The sequence below is a fragment of the Nerophis ophidion genome, linkage group LG13 (assembly GCF_033978795.1).
Source record: "Nerophis ophidion isolate RoL-2023_Sa linkage group LG13, RoL_Noph_v1.0, whole genome shotgun sequence".
Taxonomy (NCBI): domain Eukaryota; kingdom Metazoa; phylum Chordata; class Actinopteri; order Syngnathiformes; family Syngnathidae; genus Nerophis; species Nerophis ophidion.
In genome coordinates this window covers 55776832-55801123 of record NC_084623.1, presented here as the reverse complement: position 1 = coordinate 55801123, position 24292 = coordinate 55776832, and the positions used below count along the sequence as shown (strand labels likewise).

Sequence of the window (24292 nt, the reverse complement as noted above, 5' to 3'; positions counted from 1 at the left end):
TGGTGGTACTTGATGAATACTTAGGTCTACTACACTATTGTATTTTAATGTTGTCATGACGGTTGGTACTTGGAGAGCCGAGTGTTTTCTGGTGAAAGAAGTTCAAGACCATTGTGGTCTACACGCTTGTTACGGATTACCACTAGCGCCTTTCTGAAGTCCCCGTGGTCCACGGTGCTGAGTTGTCTGAAGGTGTCCTCCAGCAGGTGACTCGGTCTCAATGAAAGCTTCAAGACCGGCGGCTTCGGGCCTTGAAGCTGAAAGAAATCCAGAACCGGTGGAAGGCCGCTGTGTATACGTTGCTGAAAGAAACAAAAGGAGGGTTCATGTTAAACACCCGATCATCATATTGTGGTGCATAGTAGGGCTGCAAAAAAAAAAACGTTTTTATCCTAAACCAGGAGTAGGGAACCTATGGCTCGGGAGCCAGATGTGGCTCTTTTGATGACTGCATCCGGCTCTCAGGTAAATTTTTAGCTGACTCTGCTTAACACGATAAATAATGAATAATTCTTCTTGTAAACAGTGTTAAAAATGACGTTCAAAATATAAAACATCCTCGTGCATTTTTAATCCATCCATCCGTTTCCTACCGCACCTCTTCAGGAAGTTGCGTTGATGGTAAGAAGTTTATTATTGGTTAGTGTGGGGCTTGCCCTCCTGGGGGGTTCTTCAGACCACCAAGAACCGACATGAGAGCCTGTTTCAGGGTTACAGTATTGTTTCGTTTTTCAATAAGTCTCTCAGTTGCTTTCCAGCGATTGTCTTTATCTCTTTCGTTCTCGCTCGCGCTCTGGCTCCAGCACCAACCCCGTCCCTCCTCCTGGCTGCTGCTCATAACATAGCGACAGGTGATTGGGTAACAAGGCCCAGGTGGTGCCGTCTACGCACCTGTCGCTGATTTCGAGGCCGGTCCTGGCAACACCCCACTTCGCTGCAGGCCACGCCCCCTCCACAGTTAGCTTCAGAATAACAATGTTATTACAAATCGGGCTCCAGTACTCTGGAATGCCCTCCCGGTAACAGTTCGAGATGCTACCTCAGTAGAAGCATTTAAGTCTCATCTTAAAACTCATCTGTATACTCTAGCCTTTAAATAGACCTCCTTTTTAGACCAGTTGATCTGCCGCTTCTTTTCTTTCTCCTATGTCCCCCCCTCCCTTGTGGAGGGGGTCCGGTCCGATGACCATGGATGAAGTACTGACTGTCCAGAGTCGAGACCCAGGATGGACCGCTCGCCGGGACCCAGGATGGACCGCTCGCCTGTATCGGTTGGGGACATCTCTACGCTGCTGATCCGCTTGAGATGGTTTCCTGTGGACGGGACTCTCACTGCTGTCTTGGAGCCACTATGGATTGAACTTTCACAGTATCATGTTAGACCCGCTCGACATCCATTGCTTTCGGTCCCCTAGAGGGGGGGGGTTGCCCACATCTGAGGTCCTCTCCAAGGTTTCTCATAGTCAGCATTGTCACTGGCGTCCCACTGGATGTGAATTCTCCCTGCCCACTGGGTGTGAGTTTTCCTCACCCTTTTGTGGGTTCTTCCGAGGATGTTGTAGTCGTAATGATTTGTGCAGCCCTTTGAGACATTTGTGATTTGGAGCTATATAAATAAACATTGATTGATTGATTGATTGAAAGAATAAGAGACCTATTATACTCTGGAAATTTTAGTCTTACTTGAAAATGCACGCGTTTGGTTGTGGTTAGGGTTAAAAAAATATTTTACGGCTTTTACGGAAATACATTTTAAAATATTTGGCTTCTTGGCTCTCTCAGGCAAAAAGGTTCCCGACCCCTGCCCCAAACTCTGCACTGAATATAAACAAGTATCAACTAATTATAGCAGAATTATAAAGTATCCAGGAACAAAAAAGTCCGCACCATTCAATATTGTCTTGTTCTGGATATTGTACAGTATTTTGTATATCGTACAGGATTGCTTATTATTTTTATCGGATAGTAGTCTGTTTATTTAAATTCTTAGTTTTATCTTTATTACCTCTTGTGTAAGTCGAACACGTTTCCAGTGAGGGTTGGACTCCGCCAAGGCTGCCCTTTGTGTTCATAACTTTTATGGACAGAATTTCTAGGCGCAGTCAAGGCGTTGAGGGGTTCCGGTTTGGTGACCGCAGGATTAGGTCTCTGCTTTTTGCAGATGATGTGGTCCTGATGGCTTCATCTGACCGGGATCTTCAGCTCTCACTGGATCGGTTTGAAGCGACCGGAATGAGAATCAGCACCTCCAAGTCCGAGTCCATGGTTCTCGCCCGGAAAAGGGTGGAGTGCCATCTCCGGGTTGGGGAGGAGACCCTGCCCCAAGTGGAGGAGTTCAAGTACCTAGGAGTCTTGTTCACGAGTGAGGGAAGAGTGGATGGTGAGATCAACAGGCGGATCGGTGCGGCGTCTTCAGTAATGCGGACGTTGTACCGATCCGTTGTGGTGAAGAAGGAGCTGAGCCGGAAGGCAAAGCTCTCAATTTACCGGTCGATATACGTTCCCACCCTCACCTATGGTCATGAGCTTTGGGTCATGACCGATAGGATAAGATCACGGGTACAAGCGGCCCAAATGAGTTTCCTCCGCCGGGTGGCGGGTCTCTCCCTTAGAGATAGGGTGAGAAGCTCTGCCATCCGGGAGGAACTCAAAGTAAAGCCGCTGCTCCTTCACATGGAGAGGAGCCAGATGAGGTGGTTCGGGCATCTGGTCAGGATGCCACCCGAACGCCTCCCTAGGGAGGTGTTTAGGGCACGTCCAACCGGCAGGAGGCCACGGGCAAGACCCAGGACACGTTGGGAAGACTATGTCTCCCGGCTGGCCTGGGAACGCCTCGGGATCCCCCGGGAAGAGCTAGACGAAGTGGCTGGGGAAAGGGAAGTCTGGGCATCCCTGCTTAGGCTGCTGCCCCCGCGACCCGACCTCGGATAAGCGGAAGAAGATGGATGGATGGATGGATGGATGGATGGATACCTCTTGTGTAATTTATTTTTACCCCATATTCGTTCCCACTACCGCACCTTGTTATATGCAAATATAATGACAATAAAGTCCATTCTATTCTATTCTTATCGTGCCGTGAGCTTAACTCGATGAATTATCGTGACCACTAAATGTTGCCACTGCAAAAGCATGATTCGTTTTAGTGTTTTGATTTTATACCCGCCATTAATTTTATTTAACCTTCCACGCTGTCTTGATAACCTCGTGACCGTCTTGGGCTTTTGTTGATCGTTTCTGTGCAGCGCTCTTTTTTCTTTTTTGTTTCTACTTACTGCTTGGGAGCGCTGGCTCCCTCGCCTGTCCCTTATTTGATATCAGGAGGCTTCCTATGCCAGCCCTGTGTTTCTGCCCACACTTCGCCTGCTGTCTCTGCGTCCTAGGGTCCAGACCGACAGCACCAAAAGCTGGACCTTGACACAATCCATTCATCCATTTTCACACGCCACAAAGCAATAAAAGCACCGGGATTCGCGTTGATGTCGCGTCGGATCAGTCTCCGTATCGGCCAACACCCAAGACTCTGGGTACTTATCGGAAATGACAAAGTTGTATACTGTACCAAAGCTCCTGCGATCAGCACGAAAGCCATCGTTTTGGAGTGCAAACTGAGCAGGAAGGGGTACTGGCAAAAGATGGGACGTCTGCTCCGCCTATCCTCCGAGAAACAATAAGCAACCTGCAAGAAACAATCAGCAGATAAGCTAACAAGAAACTGGACAAGATACTGCAACATCAGAAGCCCCTCCCTTTGGACGTTAACCATATTTTTCAGACTATAAGCCACTACTTTTTCCCTACGCTTTGAACCCCGCAGCTTCGGAAATGGACTTTTCCGGCCACAATGTTTGGCATTCAATAAATAGTTTTTCGACACCGACAGAGACACTGAAAAGGTGTGTTATTGTTAGCGCCAGGGCGCCATCCTTAGGACGAGTTCGCTGGCGGCTGGCGCTAAAAATGTATTTCCTGTATTGCGCCTTCAACCCGGAAGTATAATCGTCGGTTGCGTTTCTACTCGTACGCGTTCTTCATTCATCACTCCGAGCGACGTTTGTAAGTTTTACAATGTAACTAAAACAAATCGTACTTACCAAACCGTGCCATGTGCGACGTCTGAAGTAGTGTTTTCATGCGTATTTGTACGCATTAGCAAATATGCGAAAACATTTACAAGTGTCTGTGTGAGTGTTATTAACTCACAAAGACATTCTTTTTGTATTGTTTCAGTTTCACAAATTCCTCAGTAAAATCACCAAAACATTACCATTAAAGGCCTACTGAAATGAGATGTTCTTATTTAAACAGGGATAGCAGGTCCATTCTATGTGTCATACTTGATCATTTCGCGATATCGCCATATTTTTGCTGAAAGGATTTAGTAGAGAACATCCACGATAAAGTTCGCAACTTTTGTTCGCTAATAAAAAAGCCTTGCCTGTACCGGAAGTAGCAGACGATGTGCGCGTGACGTCACGGGTTGTAGGGCTCCTCACATCTGAACATTGTTTACAATCATGGCCACCAGCAGCTAGAGCTATTCGGACCGAGAAAGCGACAATTTCCCCATTAATTTGAGCGAGGATGACAGATTCGTGGATGAGGAAATTTAGAGTGAAGGACTAGAAAAGAAAAAAAAAAAGTAAAAAAAAAAAAAAAAGGCGATTGCAGTGGGAGCGATTCAGATGTTATTAGACACATTTACTAGGATAATTCTGGAAAATCCCTTATCTGCCTATTTTGTTGCTAGTGTTTTAGTGAGATTAAATAGTACCTGAAAGTCGGAGGGGTGTGGCCAAAAATCCTTTCATATTTTTGCTGAAAGGATTTAGTAGAGAACATTGTTGATAGAGTTCGCAACTTTTGGTCGCTAATAAAAAAGCCTTGCCTGTACCGGAAGTAGCAGACGATGTGCGCGTGACGTCACGGGTTGTAGGGCTCCTCACATCCTCACATTGTTTGTAATCATGGCCACCAGCAGCTAGAGCTATTCAGACCGAGAAAGCGACAATTTCCCCATTAATTCGAGCGAGGATGACAGATTCGTGGATGAGGAAATTTAGAGTGAAGGAATAGAAAAAAAACAAAAAAAAGGCGAGGGCAGTGAGAGCGATTCAGATGTTATTAGACACATTTACTAGGATAATTCTGGAAAATCCCTTATCTGCCTATTTTGTTGCTAGTGCTTTAGTGGGATTAAATAGTACCTGAAAGTCGGAGGGGTGTGGCCAAAAATCCTTTCATATTTTTGCTGAAAGGATTTAGTAGAGAACATTGTTGATAAAGTTCACAACTTTTGTTCGCTAATAAAAAAGCCTGGCCTGTACCGGAAGTAGCAGACGATGTGCGCGTGACGTCACGGGTTGTAGGGCTCCTCACATCCTCACATTGTTTATAATCATGGCCACCAGCAGCTAGAGCTATTCGGACCGAGAAAGCGACAATTTCCCCATTAATTCGAGCGAAGATGACAGATTCGTGGATGAGGAAATTTAGAGTGAAGGAATAGAAAAAAAACAAAAAAAAGGCGAGGGCAGTGAGAGCGATTCAGATGTTATTAGACACATTTACTAGGATAATTCTGGAAAATCCCTTATCTGCCTATTGTGTTGCTAGTGCTTTAGTGAGATTAAATAGTACCTGAAAGTCGGAGGGGTGTGGCCAAAAATCCTTTCATATTTTTGCTGAAAGGATTTAGTAGAGAACATTGTTGGTAATGTTCGCAACTTTTGTTCGCTAATAAAAAAGCCTTGCCTGTACCGGAAGTAGCAGACGATGTGCGCGTGACGTCACGGGTTGTAGGGCTCCTCACATCCTCACATTGTTTGTAATCATGGCCACCAGCAGCTAGAGCTATTCGGACCGAGAAAGCGACAATTTCCCCATTAATTTGAGCGAGGGTGACAGATTCGTGGATGAGGAAATTTAGAGTGAAGGAATAGAAAAAAAAAAAATGGCGAGGGCAGTGAGAGCGATTCAGATGTTCTTAGACACATTTACTAGGATAATTCTGGAAAATCCCTTGTCTGCCTATTGTGTTGCTAGTGCTTTAGTGAGATTAAATAGTACCTGAAAGTCGGAGGGGTGTGGCCAAAAATCCTTTCATATTTTTGCTGAAAGGATTTAGTAGAGAACATTGTTGATAGAGTTCGCAACTTTTGGTCGCTAATAAAAAAGCCTTGCCTGTACCGGAAGTAGCAGACGATGTGCGCGTGACGTCACGGGTTGTAGGGCTCCTCACATTGTTTGTAATCATGGCCACCAGCAGCTAGAGCTATTCGGACCGAGAAAGCGACAATTTCCCCATTAATTTGAGCGAGGGTGACAGATTCGTGGATGAGGAAATTTAGAGTGAAGGAATAGAAAAAAAAAAAAATGGCGAGGGCAGTGAGAGCGATTCAGATGTTATTAGACACATTTACTAGGATAATTCTGGAAAATCCCTTGTCTGCCTATTGTGTTGCTAGTGCTTTAGTGAGATTAAATAGTACCTGAAGTCGGAGGAGTGTGGCCAGGGGTGTATTGACGCCAGAGTCTCTGAGGGAAGTCACGGCAGCTGCATGGACGGCGCGAGCTCCGCTGATGTCTCCGGTAAGAGGCGATTTATTACCACAATTTTCTGCCGCTTGACATGTAGTCGGGATCCATGTTCGCTTGAGCGCTCTGATCCATAGTAAAGCTTCATCTTCGGGAATTTTAAACGAGGAAACACTGGCTGGGTTTTTGTGGCTGTACCATATGTCCCGGCAAGAAATCTGCGTTCAAAAGACTCCGGCTTATTAGTGATTCCTAGAGCCCAAAAAAAAAAAAAAAGTCTGCGGGCTATAGAGCGTTTTCCGTTCGGGCTCCAGTACTCTGGAATGCCCTCCCGGTAACAGTTCGAGATGCCACCTCAGTAGAAGCATTTAAGTCTCACCTTAAAACTCATCTGTATACTCTAGCCTTTAAATAGACCTCCTTTTTAGACCAGTTGATCTGCCGCTTCTTTTCTTTCTCCTATGTCCCCCCCTCCCTTGTGGAGGGGGTCCGGTCCGATGACCATGGATGAAGTACTGGCTGTCCAGAGTCGAGACCCAGGATGGACCGCTCGTCGGGACCCAGGATGGACCGCTCGCCTGTATCGGTTGGGGACATCTCTACGCTGTTGATCCGCCTCCGCTTGAGATGGTTTACTGTGGCCGGGACTCTCGCTGCTGTCTTGGATCCGCTTTGAACTGAACTCTCGCGGCTGTGTTGGAGCCACTATGGATTGAACTTTCACAGTATCATGTTAGACCCGCTCGACATCCATTGCTTTCGGTCCCCTAGAGGGGGGGGGTTGCCCACATCTGAGGTCCTCTCCAAGGTTTCTCATAGTCAGCATTGTCACTGGCGTCCCACTGGATGTGAATTCTCCCTGCCCACTGGGTGTGAGTTTTCCTTGCCCTTTTGTGGGTTCTTCCGAGGATGTCGTAGTCGTAATGGTTTGTGCAGCCCTTTGAGACATTTGTGATTTGGGGCTATATAAATAAACATTGATTGATTGATTGAAAAGCTTCCCACCTCCATCTTTCTACTTTGACTTCTTCATTATTCATTGAACAAATTGCAAAAGATTTAGCAACACCGAAGTCCAGAAAACTGTGTAAATCATGCGATTAAAGCAGACTACGTATAGCTTGGATCGGGCTGGAAAATATTGTCCGCTACAACCGGTGACGTCATCATACCGCGACGTTTTCAAAACGACACTTCGCAGGAAATTTAAAATAGCAATTTAGTAAACTAAAAAGGCCGTATTGGCATGTGTTGCAATGTTAATATTTCATCATTGATATATAAACTATCAGACTGTGTGGTGGGTAGTAGTGGCTTTCAGTAGGACTTTAATATATATAAATTGATTTATTCCTTCTGAAATTTGGGGTGGGTGTGGCTTAAATACCGGTGGGCGTTAACTATTAGAGCACATTTGTGATTGTCGATTGATATGATCCGAATACATTGATTATTACCTCACGATGATGCAATGATAACCAAAAAAGAATATCCACCATAAGGTGAGACTCGTCAATTTCCTCGACATAAAAGGTGTCGAGTGGGACTTTGTGGGGCTTCATTCTTTTGTTGACCTGCAAAAAACAAACAAACGTGGTTTTAAAAAAACGCAGTTTAAAAACGTAACAAGTCAGCCTTTTCAACGGCAAAGGGAAATGGAAGCAACAACACTGACTTTGTAGAGGAGCTTCAGGACCGCCAACACGCCTTCCACGCCCGGCGCGTGGGACTCCAGGAGGTCACTCTTGATGGCGAACGCCAGAGCGTTTTTGAACAGCAGGATGTGCGTCAACAGCGTGGCGGCTGACATGGCGGACCACCAGCCCTCTGCGGGGGAGAGAGAGAGACACATATACAGTCGCCGTCAAAAGTTGACATGGACTTGTTTCCAATCATTTGTACAACTCTTATTTTTGTGTGATAGAGTGATTGGAGCACATACTTGTTGGTCACAAAGAACATTCATTAAGGTTGGTTCTTTTATGAATGTATTATTAGAGTACAGTAACTACGCGTTTCTCCGCATTGAGCCAAATTTAATTCCGTCTCTGTCTGATTCCTTGCTTCTTGTCTTGTTTAATAGATGTCATCAGTGTTTGAAGCTGACATTTATAGTCCGAAAAAATACATTATTTTAATCTTGCTTATATTTTTGCTTTTGCAGTGTTGACCAGACTCCCCTCAAGGCGACCTCTTATTTGAACTGTTTTGCGACCTTTTCTTGGAACTGTTTGTAATCAAAGGCGATGGCTGTTTATGACCCCCGGGCCTTAGAAACAGCCGCTGCCATGTAATCAGGGAAAGTCCAAATAAAAGATGAGGCGTACAATCTTTCGTCAGAGCGTGTGATGACGCTCTACAAGGTTACAGTGTCTACGTGTTTCTCCTCATTGAGCCAAATGTAATTCCGTCTCTGTCTGATTCCTTGCTTCTTGTCTTGTTTAATAGATGTCATCAGTGTTTGAACCTGACATTTATAGTCCAGGAAAAATACATTATTTTAATCTTGCTTGGATTTTGGCTTTTGCAGTGTGGACAAAGTTGATAAATGACAATGTGCTACAGTAATTACAAACAGAAAATTTAACATTATTTACAAAGAAAAATAATAAAGAACTACAAGGCGGAGAGGAAGCAGGACCAGACTCCCCTCAAGGCGACCTCTTCTTCGAACTGTTTTACGACCTTTTCTTGGAACTGTTTGTAATCAAAGGCGATGGCTGTTTACGACCCCCGTGCCTTAGAAACAGCCGCTGCCATGTAATCAGGGAAAGGCCAAATAAAAGAGGAGGCGTACAATCTTTCGTCAGAGCGTGTGACGACGCTCTACAAGGTTACAGTGTCTACGTGTTTCTCCTCATTGAGGCAAATGTAATTCCGTCTCTGTCTGATTCCTTGCTTCTTGTCTTGTTTAATATATGTCATCAGTGTTTGAACCTGACATTTATAGTCCAGGAAAAATACATTATTTTAATCTTGCTTAGATTTTCGCTTTTGCAGTGTGGACAAAGTTGATAAATGACAATGTGCTACAGTAATTACAAACTGAAAATGTAACATTATTTACAAAGAAAAATAATAAAGAACTACAAGGCGGAGAGGAAGCAGGACCAGACTCCCCTTAAGGCGACCTCTTATTTGAACTGTTTTACGACCTTTTCTCTGAACTGTTTGTAATCAAAGGGGATGGCTGTTTACGACCTCCGTCCCTTAGGAAAAGCTTTTGCCATGTAATCAGGGAAAGGCCAAATAAAAGAGGAGGCGTACAATCTTTCGTCAGAGCGTGTGACGACGCTCTACAAGGTTACAGTGTCTACGTGTTTCTCCTCATTGAGCCAAATTTAATTCAGTCTCTGTCTGATTCTTTGCTTCTTGTCTTGTTTAATAGATGTCATCAGTGTTTGAACCTGACATTTATAGTCCAGGAAAAATACATTATTTTAATCTTGCTTGGATTTTGGCTTTTGCAGTGTGGACCAAGTTGATAAATGACAATGTGCTTCAGTAATTACAAACTGAAAATGTAACATTATTTACAAAGAAAAATAATAAAGAACTACAAGGCGGAGAGGAAGCAGGACCAGACTCCCCTCAAGGCGACCTCTTCTTCGAACTGTTTTACGACCTTTTCTCTGAACTGTTTGTAATCAAAGGCGATGGCTGTTTACGACCCCCGTGCCTTAGAAACAGCCGCTGCCATGTAATCAGGGAAAGTCCAAATAAAAGATGAGGCGTACAATCTTTCGTCAGAGCGTGTGATGACGCTCTACAAGGTTACAGTCTCTACGTGTTTCTCCTCATTGAGCCAAATTTAATTCTGTCTCTGTCTGATTCCTTGCTTCTTGTCTTGTTTAATAGATGTCATCAGTGTTTGAACGTGACATTTATAGTCCAGGAAAAATACATTATTTTAATCTTGCTTGGATTTTGGCTTTTGCAGTGTGGACAAAGTTGATAAATGACAATGTGCTACAGTAATTACAAACTGAAAATGTAACATTATTTACAAAGAAAAATAATAAAGAACTACAAGGCGGAGAGGAAGCAGGACCAGACTCCCCTCAAGGCGACCTCTTCTTCGAACTGTTTTACGACCTTTTCTTGGAACTGTTTGTAATCAAAGGCGATGGCTGTTTATGACCCCCGTCCCTTAGAAACAGCCGCTGCCATGTAATCAGGGAAAGTCCAAATAAAAGATGAGACGTACAATCTTTCGTCAGAGCGTGTGATGACGTTCTACAAGGTTACAGTGTCTACGTGTTTCTCCTCATTGAGCCAAATGTAATTCCGTCTCTGTCGGAATCCTTGCTTCTTGTCTTGTTTAATAGAAGTCATCAGTGTTTGAACCTGACATTTATAGTCCGAAAAAATACATTATTTTAATCTTGCTTAGATTTTCGCTTTTGCAGTGTGGACAAAGTTGATAAATGACAATGTGCTTCAGTAATTACAAACAGAAAATGTAACATTATTTACAAAGAAAAATAATAAAGAACTACAAGGCGGATAGGAAGCAGGACCAGACTCCCCTCAAGGCGACCTCTTCTTCGAACTGTTTTACGACCTTTTCTTGGAACTGTTTGTAATCAAAGGCGATGGCTGTTTATGACCCCCGGGCCTTAGAAACAGCTGTTGCCATGTAATCAGGGAAAGTCCAAATAAAAGATGAGGCGTACAATCTTTCGTCAGAGCGTGTGACGACGCTCTACAAGGTTACAGTGTCTACGTGTTTCTCCTCATTGAGCCAAATGTAATTCCGTCTCTGTCTGATTCCTTGCTTCTTGTCTTGTTTAATAGATGTCATTAGTGTTTGAACCTGACATTTATAGTCCGAAAAAATACATTATTTTAATCTTGCTTAGATTTTCGCTTTTGCAGTGTGGACAAAGTTGATAAATGACAATGTGCTTCAGTAATTACAAACAGAAAATTTAACATTATTTACAAAGAAAAATAATAAAGAACTACAAGGCGGATAGGAAGCAGGACCAGACTCCCCTTAAGGCGACCTCTTATTTGAACTGTTTTGCGACCTTTTCTTGGAACTGTTTGTAATCAAAGGCGATGGCTGTTTATGACCCCCGGGCCTTAGAAACAGCCGCTGCCATGTAATCAGGGAAAGTCCAAATAAAAGATGAGGCGTACAATCTTTCGTCAGAGCGTGTGATGACGCTCTACAAGGTTACAGTGTCTACGTGTTTCTCCTCATTGAGCCAAATGTAATTCCGTCTCTGTCTGATTCCTTGCTTCTTGTCTTGTTTAATAGATGTCATCAGTGTTTGAACCTGACATTTATAGTCCAGGAAAAATACATTATTTTAATCTTGCTTGGATTTTGGCTTTTGCAGTGTGGACAAAGTTGATAAATGACAATGTGCTACAGTAATTACAAACAGAAAATTTAACATTATTTACAAAGAAAAATAATAAAGAACTACAAGGCGGAGAGGAAGCAGGACCAGACTCCCCTCAAGGCGACCTCTTCTTCGAACTGTTTTACGACCTTTTCTTGGAACTGTTTGTAATCAAAGGCGATGGCTGTTTACGACCCCCGCGCCTTAGAAACAGCCGCTGCCATGTAATCAGGGAAAGTCCAAATAAAAGATGAGGCGTACAATCTTTCGTCAGAGCGTGTGACGACGCTCTACAAGGTTACAGTGTCTACGTGTTTCTCCTCATTGAGCCAAATGTAATTCCGTCTCTGTCTGATTCCTTGCTTCTTGTCTTGTTTAATAGATGTCATCAGTGTTTGAACCTGACATTTATAGTCCAGGAAAAAATAATTATTTTAATCTTGCTTAGATTTTCGCTTTTGCAGTGTGGACAAAGTTGATAAATGACAATGTGCTTCAGTAATTACAAACAGAAAATTTAACATTATTTACAAAGAAAAATAATAAAGAACTACAAGGCGGAGAGGAAGCAGGACCAGACTCCCCTTAAGGCGACCTCTTATTTGAACTGTTTTGCGACCTTTTCTCTGAACTGTTTGTAATCAAAGGCGATGGCTGTTTATGACCCCCGTGCCTTAGAAACAGCCGCTGCCATGTAATCAGGGAAAGGCCAAATAAAAGATGAGGCGTACAATCTTTCGTCAGAGCGTGTGACGACGCTCTACAAGGTTACAGTCTCTACGTGTTTCTCCGCATTGAGCCAAATTTAATTCTGTCTCTGTCGGATTCCTTGCTTCTTGTCTTGTTTAATAGATGTCATCAGTGTTTGAACCTGACATTTATAGTCCAGGAAAAATACATTATTTTAATCTTGCTTAGATTTTTGCTTTTGCACTGTGGACAAAGTTGATAAATGACAATGTGCTACAGTAATTACAAACTGAAAATGTAACATTATTTACAAAGAAAAATAATAAAGAACTACAAGGCGGAGAGGAAGCAGGACCAGACTCCCCTTAAGGCGACCTCTTATTTGAACTGTTTTACGACCTTTTCTCTGAACTGTTTGTAATCAAAGGCGATGGCTGTTTACGACCCCCGCCCCTTAGAAACAGCCGCTGCCATGTAATCAGGGAAAGGCCAAATAAAAGATGAGGCGTACAATCTTTCGTCAGAGCGTGTGACGACGCTCTACAAGGTTACAGTCTCTACGTGTTTCTCCGCATTGAGCCAAATTTAATTCTGTCTCTGTCGGATTCCTTGCTTCTTGTCTTGTTTAATAGATGTCATCAGTGTTTGAACCTGACATTTATAGTCCAGGAAAAATACATTATTTTAATCTTGCTTAGATTTTTGCTTTTGCACTGTGGACAAAGTTGATAAATGACAATGTGCTACAGTAATTACAAACTGAAAATGTAACATTATTTACAAAGAAAAATAATAAAGAACTACAAGGCGGAGAGGAAGCAGGACCAGACTCCCCTCAAGGCGACCTCTTCTTCGAACTGTTTTACGACCTTTTCTTGGAATTGTTTGTAATCAAAGGCGATGGCTGTTTATGACCCCCGGGCCTTAGAAACAGCTGTTGCCATGTAATCAGGGAAAGTCCAAATAGAAGAGGAGGCGTACAATCTTTCGTCAGAGCGTGTGATGACGCTGTACAAGGGTACAATGTCTACCCGTTTTTTCTCATTAAACCAAATTTAATTCTGTCTCTGTCGGATTCCTTGCTTCTTGTCTTGTTTAATAGATGTCATCAGTGTTTGAACCTGACATTTATAGTCCAGGAAAAATACATTATTTTAATCTTGCTTAGATTTTCGCTTTTGCACTGTGGACAAAGTTGATAAATGACAATGTGCTTCAGTAATTACAAACAGAAAATTTAACATTATTTACAAAGAAAAATAATAAAGAACTACAAGGCGGAGAGGAAGCAGGACAAGACTCCCCTTAAGGCGACCTCTTATTTGAACTGTTTTACGACCTTTTCTCTGAACTGTTTGTAATCAAAGGGGATGGCTGTTTACGACCTCCGTCCCTTAGGAAAATGTTTGCCATGTAATCAAGGAAAATCCAAATAAAAGAGGAGGCGTACAATCTTTCGTTAGAGCGTGTGATGACGCTGTACAAGGGTACAATGTCTACCCGTTTTTTCTCATTGAACCAAATTTAATTCCGTCTCTGTCTGATTCCTTGCTTCTTGTCTTGTTTAATAGATGTCATCAGTGTTTGAAGCTGACATTTATAGTCCAGGAAAAATACAATATTTTAATCTTGCTTGGATTTTGGCTTTTGCAGTGTTGACAAAGTTGATAAATGACAATGTGCTTCAGTAATTACAAACAGAAAATTTAACATTATTTACAAAGAAAAATAATAAAGAACTACAAGGCGGAGAGGAAGCAGGACAAGACTCCCCTTAAGGCGACCTCTTCTTTGAACTGTTTTGCGACCTTTTCTCGGAACTGTTTGTAATCAAAGGGGATGGCTGTTTACGACCTCCGTCCCTTAGGAAAAGCTTTTGCCATGTAATCAAGGAAAATCCAAATAAAAGAGGAGGCGTACAATCTTTCGTCAGAGCGTGTGACGACGCTCTACAAGGTTACAGTGTCTACGTGTTTCTCCTCATTGAGCCAAATGTAATTCCGTCTCTGTCTGATTCCTTGCTTCTTGTCTTGTTTAATAGATGTCATCAGTGTTTGAATCTGACATTTATAGTCCAGGAAAAATACATTATATTAATCTTGCTTGGATTTTGGCTTTTGTAGTGTTGACAAAGTTGATAAATGACAATGTGCTTCAGTAATTACAAACAGAAAATTTAACATTATTTACAAAGAAAAATAATAAAGAACTACAAGGCGGAGAGGAAGCAGGACCAGACTCCCCTTAAGGCGACCTCTTATTTGAACTGTTTTGCGACCTTTTCTCTGAACTGTTTGTAATCAAAGGCGATGGCTGTTTACGACCCCCGTGCCTTAGAAACAGCCGCTGCCATGTAATCAGGGAAAGTCCAAATAAAAGATGAGGCGTACAATCTTTCGTCAGAGCGTGTGATGACGCTCTACAAGGTTACAGTGTCTACGTGTTTCTCCTCATTGAGCCAAATTTAATTCCGTCTCTGTCTGATTCCTTGCTTCTTGTCTTGTTTAATAGATGTCATCAGTGTTTGAACCTGACATTTATAGTCCAGGAAAAATACATTATTTTAATCTTGCTTGGATTTTTGCTTTTGCAGTGTTGACCAAGCTGATAAATGCCAATGTGCTACAGTAATTACAAACTGAAAATGTAACATTATTTACAAAGAAAAATAATAAAGAACTACAAGGCGGAGAGGAAGCAGGACAAGACTCCCCTTAAGGCGACCTCTTATTTGAACTGTTTTGCGACCTTTTCTTGGAACTGTTTGTAATCAAAGGCGATGGCTGTTTACGACCCCCGTGCCTTAGAAACAGCTGTTGCCATGTAATCAGGGAAAGTCCAAATAAAAGATGAGGCGTACAATCTTTCGTCAGAGCGTGTGATGACGCTCTACAAGGTTACAGTGTCTACGTGTTTCTCCTCATTGAGCCAAATGTAATTCCGTCTCTGTCTGATTCCTTGCTTCTTGTCTTGTTTAATAGATGTCATCAGTGTTTGAACCTGACATTTATAGTCCAGGAAAAATACATTATTTTAATCTTGCTTGGATTTTGGCTTTTGCAGTGTTGACCAAGCTGATAAATGCCAATGTGCTACAGTAATTACAAACTGAAAATGTAACATTATTTACAAAGAAAAATAATAAAGAACTACAAGGCGGAGAGGAAGCAGGACAAGACTCCCCTTAAGGCGACCTCTTCTTTGAACTGTTTTGCGACCTTTTCTTGGAACTGTTTGTAATCAAAGGCGATGGCTGTTTACGACCCCCGTCCCTTAGAAACAGCCGCTGCCATGTAATCAGGGAAAGGCCAAATAAAAGATGAGGCGTACAATCTTTCGTCAGAGCGTGTGATGACGCTCTACAAGGTTACAGTGTCTACGTGTTTCTCCTCATTGAGCCAAATGTAATTCCGTCTCTGTCTGATTCCTTGCTTCTTGTCTTGTTTAATAGATGTCATCAGTGTTTGAACCTGACATTTATAGTCCAGGAAAAATACATTATTTTAATCTTGCTTGGATTTTGGCTTTTGCAGTGTGGACAAAGTTGATAAATGACAATGTGCTACAGTAATTACAAACTGAAAATGTAACATTATTTACAAAGAAAAATAATAAAGAACTACAAGGCGGAGAGGAAGCAGGACAAGACTCCCCTCAAGGCGACCTCTTCTTTGAACTGTTTTACGACCTTTTCTCTGAACTGTTTGTAATCAAAGGGATTGGCTGTTTACGACCCCCGCCCCTTAGGAAAAGCTTTTGCCATGTAATCAAGGAAAATCCAAATAAAAGAGGAGGCGTACAATCTTTCGTCAGAGCGTGTGATGACGTTCTACAAGGTTACAGTGTCTACGTGTTTCTCCTCACTGAGCCAAATGTAATTCCGTCTCTGTCTGATTCCTTGCTTCTTGTCTTGTTTAATAGATGTCATCAGTGTTTGAACCTGACATTTATAGTCCAGGAAAAATACATTATTTTAATCTTGCTTGGATTTTGGCTTTTGCAGTGTTGACAAAGTTGATAAATGACAATGTGCTACAGTAATTACAAACTGAAAATGTAACATTATTTACAAAGAAAAATAATAAAGAACTACAAGGCGGAGAGGAAGCAGGACAAGACTCCCCTTAAGGCGACCTCTTATTTGAACTGTTTTACGACCTTTTCTCTGAACTGTTTGTAATCAAAGGCGATGGCTGTTTACGACCCCCGTCCCTTAGAAACAGCCGCTGCCATGTAATCAGGGAAAGTCCAAATAAAAGATGAGGCGTACAATCTTTCGTCAGAGCGTGTGATGACGCTCTACAAGGTTACAGTGTCTACGTGTTTCTCCTCATTGAGCCAAATTTAATTCCGTCTCTGTCGGATTCCTTGCTTCTTGTCTTGTTTAATAGATGTCATCAGTGTTTGAAGCTGACATTTATAGTCCAGGAAAAATACATTATTTTAATCTTGCTTGGATTTTGGCTTTTGCAGTGTGGACAAAGATGATAAATGACAATGTGCTACAGTAATTACAAACAGAAAATTTAACATTATTTACAAAGAAAAATAATAAAGAACTACAAGGCGGAGAGGAAGCAGGACCAGACTCCCCTCAAGGCGACCTCTGCTTTGAACTGTTTTACGACCTTTTCTTGGAACTGTTTGTAATCAAAGGCGATGGCTGTTAACGACCTCCGTCCCTTAGGAAAAGCTTTTGCCATGTAATCAAGGAAAATCCAAATAAAAGAGGAGGCGTACAATCTTTCGTTAGAGCGTGTGATGACGCTGTACAAGGTTACAATGTCTACCCGTTTTTTCTCATTGAACCAAATTTAATTCTGTCTCTGTCTGATTCCTTGCTTCTTGTCTTGTTTAATAGATGTCATCAGTGTTTGAACCTGACATTTATAGTCCAGGAAAAATACATTATTTTAATCTTGCTTGGATTTTGGCTTTTGCAGTGTTGGCCAAGCTGATAAATGACAATGTGCTACAGTAATTACAAACTGAAAATGTAACATTATTTAGAAAGAAAAATAATAAAGAACTACAAGGCGGAGAGGAAGCAGGACCAGACTCCCCTCAAGGCGACCTCTTCTTCGAACTGTTTTACGACCTTTTCTTGGAACTGTTTGTAATCAAAGGCGATGGCTGTTTATGACCCCCGTGCCTTAGAAACAGCCGCTGCCATGTAATCAGGGAAAGTCCAAATAAAAGATGAGGCGTACAATCTTTCGTCAGAGCGTGTGACGACGCTCTAAAAGGTTACAGTGTCTACGTGTTTCTCCTCATTGAGCCAAATGTAATTCTGTCTCTGTCTGATTCCTTGCTTCTTGTCTTGTTTAATAGATGTCATCAGTGTTTGAACGTGACATTTATAGTCCAGGAAAAATACATTATTTTAATCTTGCTTGGATTTTGGCTTTTGCAGTGTGGACAAAGTTGATAAATGACAATGTGCTACAGTAATTACAAACTGAAAATGTAACATTATTTACAAAGAAAAATAATAAAGAACTACAAGGCGGAGAGGAAGCAGGACCAGACTCCCCTCAAGGCGACCTCTTCTTCGAACTGTTTTACGACCTTTTCTTGGAACTGTTTGTAATCAAAGGCGATGGCTGTTTATGACCCCCGTCCCTTAGAAACAGCCGCTGCCATGTAATCAGGGAAAGTCCAAATAAAAGATGAGACGTACAATCTTTCGTCAGAGCGTGTGATGACGTTCTACAAGGTTACAGTGTCTACGTGTTTCTCCTCATTGAGCCAAATGTAATTCCGTCTCTGTCGGAATCCTTGCTTCTTGTCTTGTTTAATAGAAGTCATCAGTGTTTGAACCTGACATTTATAGTCCGAAAAAATACATTATTTTAATCTTGCTTAGATTTTCGCTTTTGCAGTGTGGACAAAGTTGATAAATGACAATGTGCTTCAGTAATTACAAACAGAAAATGTAACATTATTTACAAAGAAAAATAATAAAGAACTACAAGGCGGATAGGAAGCAGGACCAGACTCCCCTCAAGGCGACCTCTTCTTCGAACTGTTTTACGACCTTTTCTTGGAACTGTTTGTAATCAAAGGCGATGGCTGTTTATGACCCCCGGGCCTTAGAAACAGCTGTTGCCATGTAATCAGGGAAAGTCCAAATAAAAGATGAGGCGTACAATCTTTCGTCAGAGCGTGTGACGACGCTCTACAAGGTTACAGTGTCTACGTGTTTCTCCTCATTGAGCCAAATGTAATTCCGTCTCTGTCTGATTCCTTGCTTCTTGTCTTGTTTAATAGATGTCATTAGTGTTTGAACCTGACATTTATAGTCCGAAAAAATACATTATTTTAATCTTGCTTAGATTTTCGCTTTTGCAGTGTGGACAAAGTTGATAAATGACAATGTGCTTCAGTAATTACAAACAGAAAATTTAACATTATTTACAAAGAAAAATAATAAAGAACTACAAGGCGGATAGGAAGCAGGACCAGACTCCCCTTAAGGCGACCTCTTATTTGAACTGTTTTGCGACCTTTTCTTGGAACTGTTTGTAATCAAAGGCGATGGCTGTTTATGACCCCCGGGCCTTAGAAACAGCCGCTGCCATGTAATCAGGGAAAGTCCAAATAAAAGATGAGGCGTACAATCTTTCGTCAGAGCGTGTGATGACGCTCTACAAGGTTACAGTGTCTACGTGTTTCTCCTCATTGAGCCAAATGTAATTCCGTCTCTGTCTGATTCCTTGCTTCTTGTCTTGTTTAATAGATGTCATCAGTGTTTGAACCTGACATTTATAGTCCAGGAAAAATACATTATTTTAATCTTGCTTGGATTTTGGCTTTTGCAGTGTGGACAAAGTTGATAAATGACAATGTGCTACAGTAATTACAAACAGAAAATTTAACATTATTTACAAAGAAAAATAATAAAGAACTACAAGGCGGAGAGGAAGCAGGACCAGACTCCCCTCAAGGCGACCTCTTCTTCGAACTGTTTTACGACCTTTTCTTGGAACTGTTTGTAATCAAAGGCGATGGCTGTTTACGACCCCCGCGCCTTAGAAACAGCCGCTGCCATGTAATCAGGGAAAGTCCAAATAAAAGATGAGGCGTACAATCTTTCGTCAGAGCGTGTGACGACGCTCTACAAGGTTACAGTGTCTACGTGTTTCTCCTCATTGAGCCAAATGTAATTCCGTCTCTGTCTGATTCCTTGCTTCTTGTCTTGTTTAATAGATGTCATCAGTGTTTGAACCTGACATTTATAGTCCAGGAAAAAATAATTATTTTAATCTTGCTTAGATTTTCGCTTTTGCAGTGTGGACAAAGTTGATAAATGACAATGTGCTTCAGTAATTACAAACAGAAAATTTAACATTATTTACAAAGAAAAATAATAAAGAACTACAAGGCGGAGAGGAAGCAGGACCAGACTCCCCTTAAGGCGACCTCTTATTTGAACTGTTTTACGACCTTTTCTCTGAACTGTTTGTAATCAAAGGCGATGGCTGTTTACGACCCCCGCCCCTTAGAAACAGCCGCTGCCATGTAATCAGGGAAAGGCCAAATAAAAGATGAGGCGTACAATCTTTCGTCAGAGCGTGTGACGACGCTCTACAAGGTTACAGTCTCTACGTGTTTCTCCGCATTGAGCCAAATTTAATTCTGTCTCTGTCGGATTCCTTGCTTCTTGTCTTGTTTAATAGATGTCATCAGTGTTTGAACCTGACATTTATAGTCCAGGAAAAATACATTATTTTAATCTTGCTTAGATTTTTGCTTTTGCACTGTGGACAAAGTTGATAAATGACAATGTGCTACAGTAATTACAAACTGAAAATGTAACATTATTTACAAAGAAAAATAATAAAGAACTACAAGGCGGAGAGGAAGCAGGACCAGACTCCCCTCAAGGCGACCTCTTCTTCGAACTGTTTTACGACCTTTTCTTGGAATTGTTTGTAATCAAAGGCGATGGCTGTTTATGACCCCCGGGCCTTAGAAACAGCTGTTGCCATGTAATCAGGGAAAGTCCAAATAGAAGAGGAGGCGTACAATCTTTCGTCAGAGCGTGTGATGACGCTGTACAAGGGTACAATGTCTACCCGTTTTTTCTCATTAAACCAAATTTAATTCTGTCTCTGTCGGATTCCTTGCTTCTTGTCTTGTTTAATAGATGTCATCAGTGTTTGAACCTGACATTTATAGTCCAGGAAAAATACATTATTTTAATCTTGCTTAGATTTTCGCTTTTGCACTGTGGACAAAGTTGATAAATGACAATGTGCTTCAGTAATTACAAACAGAAAATTTAACATTATTTACAAAGAAAAATAATAAAGAACTACAAGGCGGAGAGGAAGCAGGACAAGACTCCCCTTAAGGCGACCTCTTATTTGAACTGTTTTACGACCTTTTCTCTGAACTGTTTGTAATCAAAGGGGATGGCTGTTTACGACCTCCGTCCCTTAGGAAAATTTTTGCCATGTAATCAAGGAAAATCCAAATAAAAGAGGAGGCGTACAATCTTTCGTTAGAGCGTGTGATGACGCTGTACAAGGGTACAATGTCTACCCGTTTTTTCTCATTGAACCAAATTTAATTCCGTCTCTGTCTGATTCCTTGCTTCTTGTCTTGTTTAATAGATGTCATCAGTGTTTGAAGCTGACATTTATAGTCCAGGAAAAATACAATATTTTAATCTTGCTTGGATTTTGGCTTTTGCAGTGTTGACAAAGTTGATAAATGACAATGTGCTTCAGTAATTACAAACAGAAAATTTAACATTATTTACAAAGAAAAATAATAAAGAACTACAAGGCGGAGAGGAAGCAGGACAAGACTCCCCTTAAGGCGACCTCTTCTTTGAACTGTTTTGCGACCTTTTCTCGGAACTGTTTGTAATCAAAGGGGATGGCTGTTTACGACCTCCGTCCCTTAGGAAAAGCTTTTGCCATGTAATCAAGGAAAATCCAAATAAAAGAGGAGGCGTACAATCTTTCGTCAGAGCGTGTGACGACGCTCTACAAGGTTACAGTGTCTACGTGTTTCTCCTCATTGAGCCAAATGTAATTCCGTCTCTGTCTGATTCCTTGCTTCTTGTCTTGTTTAATAGATGTCATCAGTGTTTGAATCTGACATTTATAGTCCAGGAAAAATACATTATATTAATCTTGCTTGGATTTTGGCTTTTGTAGTGTTGACAAAGTTGATAAATGACAATGTGCTTCAGTAATTACAAACAGAAAATTTAACATTATTTACAAAGAAAAATAATAAAGAACTACAAGGCGGAGAGGAAGCAGGACCAGACTCCCCTTAAGGCGACCTCTTATTTGAACTGTTTTGCGACCTTTTCTCTGAACTGTTTGTAATCAAAGGCGATGGCTGTTTACGACCCCCGTGCCTTAGAAACAGCCGCTGCCATGTAATCAGGGAAAGTCCAAATAAAAGATGAGGCGTACAATCTTTCGTCAGAGCGTGTGATGACGCTCTAAAAGGTTACAGTGTCTACGTGTTTCTCCTCATTGAGCCAAATGTAATTCCGTCTCTGTCTGATTCCTTGCTTCTTGTCTTGTTTAATAGATGTCATCAGTGTTTGAACCTGACATTTATAGTCCAGGAAAAATACATTATTTTAATCTTGCTTGGATTTTTGCTTTTGCAGTGTTGACCAAGCTGATAAATGCCAATGTGCTACAGTAATTACAAACTGAAAATGTAACATTATTTACAAAGAAAAATAATAAAGAACTACAAGGCGGAGAGGAAGCAGGACAAGACTCCCCTTAAGGCGACCTCTTATTTGAACTGTTTTGCGACCTTTTCTTGGAACTGTTTGTAATCAAAGGCGATGGCTGTTTACGACCCCCGTGCCTTAGAAACAGCTGTTGCCATGTAATCAGGGAAAGTCCAAATAAAAGATGAGGCGTACAATCTTTCGTCAGAGCGTGTGATGACGCTCTACAAGGTTACAGTGTCTACGTGTTTCTCCTCATTGAGCCAAATGTAATTCCGTCTCTGTCTGATTCCTTGCTTCTTGTCTTGTTTAATAGATGTCATCAGTGTTTGAACCTGACATTTATAGTCCAGGAAAAATACATTATTTTAATCTTGCTTGGATTTTGGCTTTTGCAGTGTTGACCAAGCTGATAAATGCCAATGTGCTACAGTAATTACAAACTGAAAATGTAACATTATTTACAAAGAAAAATAATAAAGAACTACAAGGCGGAGAGGAAGCAGGACAAGACTCCCCTTAAGGCGACCTCTTCTTTGAACTGTTTTGCGACCTTTTCTTGGAACTGTTTGTAATCAAAGGCGATGGCTGTTTACGACCCCCGTCCCTTAGAAACAGCCGCTGCCATGTAATCAGGGAAAGGCCAAATAAAAGATGAGGCGTACAATCTTTCGTCAGAGCGTGTGATGACGCTCTACAAGGTTACAGTGTCTACGTGTTTCTCCTCATTGAGCCAAATGTAATTCCGTCTCTGTCTGATTCCTTGCTTCTTGTCTTGTTTAATAGATGTCATCAGTGTTTGAACCTGACATTTATAGTCCAGGAAAAATACATTATTTTAATCTTGCTTGGATTTTGGCTTTTGCAGTGTGGACAAAGTTGATAAATGACAATGTGCTACAGTAATTACAAACTGAAAATGTAACATTATTTACAAAGAAAAATAATAAAGAACTACAAGGCGGAGAGGAAGCAGGACAAGACTCCCCTCAAGGCGACCTCTTCTTTGAACTGTTTTACGACCTTTTCTCTGAACTGTTTGTAATCAAAGGGATTGGCTGTTTACGACCCCCGCCCCTTAGGAAAAGCTTTTGCCATGTAATCAAGGAAAATCCAAATAAAAGAGGAGGCGTACAATCTTTCGTCAGAGCGTGTGATGACGTTCTACAAGGTTACAGTGTCTACGTGTTTCTCCTCACTGAGCCAAATGTAATTCCGTCTCTGTCTGATTCCTTGCTTCTTGTCTTGTTTAATAGATGTCATCAGTGTTTGAACCTGACATTTATAGTCCAGGAAAAATACATTATTTTAATCTTGCTTGGATTTTGGCTTTTGCAGTGTTGACAAAGTTGATAAATGACAATGTGCTACAGTAATTACAAACTGAAAATGTAACATTATTTACAAAGAAAAATAATAAAGAACTACAAGGCGGAGAGGAAGCAGGACAAGACTCCCCTTAAGGCGACCTCTTATTTGAACTGTTTTACGACCTTTTCTCTGAACTGTTTGTAATCAAAGGCGATGGCTGTTTACGACCCCCGTCCCTTAGAAACAGCCGCTGCCATGTAATCAGGGAAAGTCCAAATAAAAGATGAGGCGTACAATCTTTCGTCAGAGCGTGTGATGACGCTCTACAAGGTTACAGTGTCTACGTGTTTCTCCTCATTGAGCCAAATTTAATTCCGTCTCTGTCGGATTCCTTGCTTCTTGTCTTGTTTAATAGATGTCATCAGTGTTTGAAGCTGACATTTATAGTCCAGGAAAAATACATTATTTTAATCTTGCTTGGATTTTGGCTTTTGCAGTGTGGACAAAGATGATAAATGACAATGTGCTTCAGTAATTACAAACAGAAAATTTAACATTATTTACAAAGAAAAATAATAAAGAACTACAAGGCGGAGAGGAAGCAGGACCAGACTCCCCTCAAGGCGACCTCTGCTTTGAACTGTTTTACGACCTTTTCTTGGAACTGTTTGTAATCAAAGGCGATGGC

At 41.5% G+C, this 24292-nt stretch overlaps 1 protein-coding gene across 2 annotated transcripts in view; it reads right to left on the bottom strand.

Moving 5' to 3' along the window:
- Positions 1-38: 38 nt before the first annotated feature.
- Positions 39-24292, bottom strand: part of LOC133564755 (probable E3 ubiquitin-protein ligase HERC4) — a 61986-nt gene continuing 37732 nt past the window's right edge. For both annotated transcript variants that reach the window (XM_061919237.1, XM_061919238.1), the window contains exons 13-16: positions 8213-8364; positions 7995-8111; positions 3563-3679; positions 39-302 (exon numbers count right to left, since the gene is read on the bottom strand). In XM_061919237.1, coding sequence (XP_061775221.1) covers positions 54-302; positions 3563-3679; positions 7995-8111; positions 8213-8364 — 635 coding nt within the window. In that variant the 3' untranslated portion in view covers positions 39-53. The remainder of the gene's footprint in view (positions 303-3562; positions 3680-7994; positions 8112-8212; positions 8365-24292) is intronic.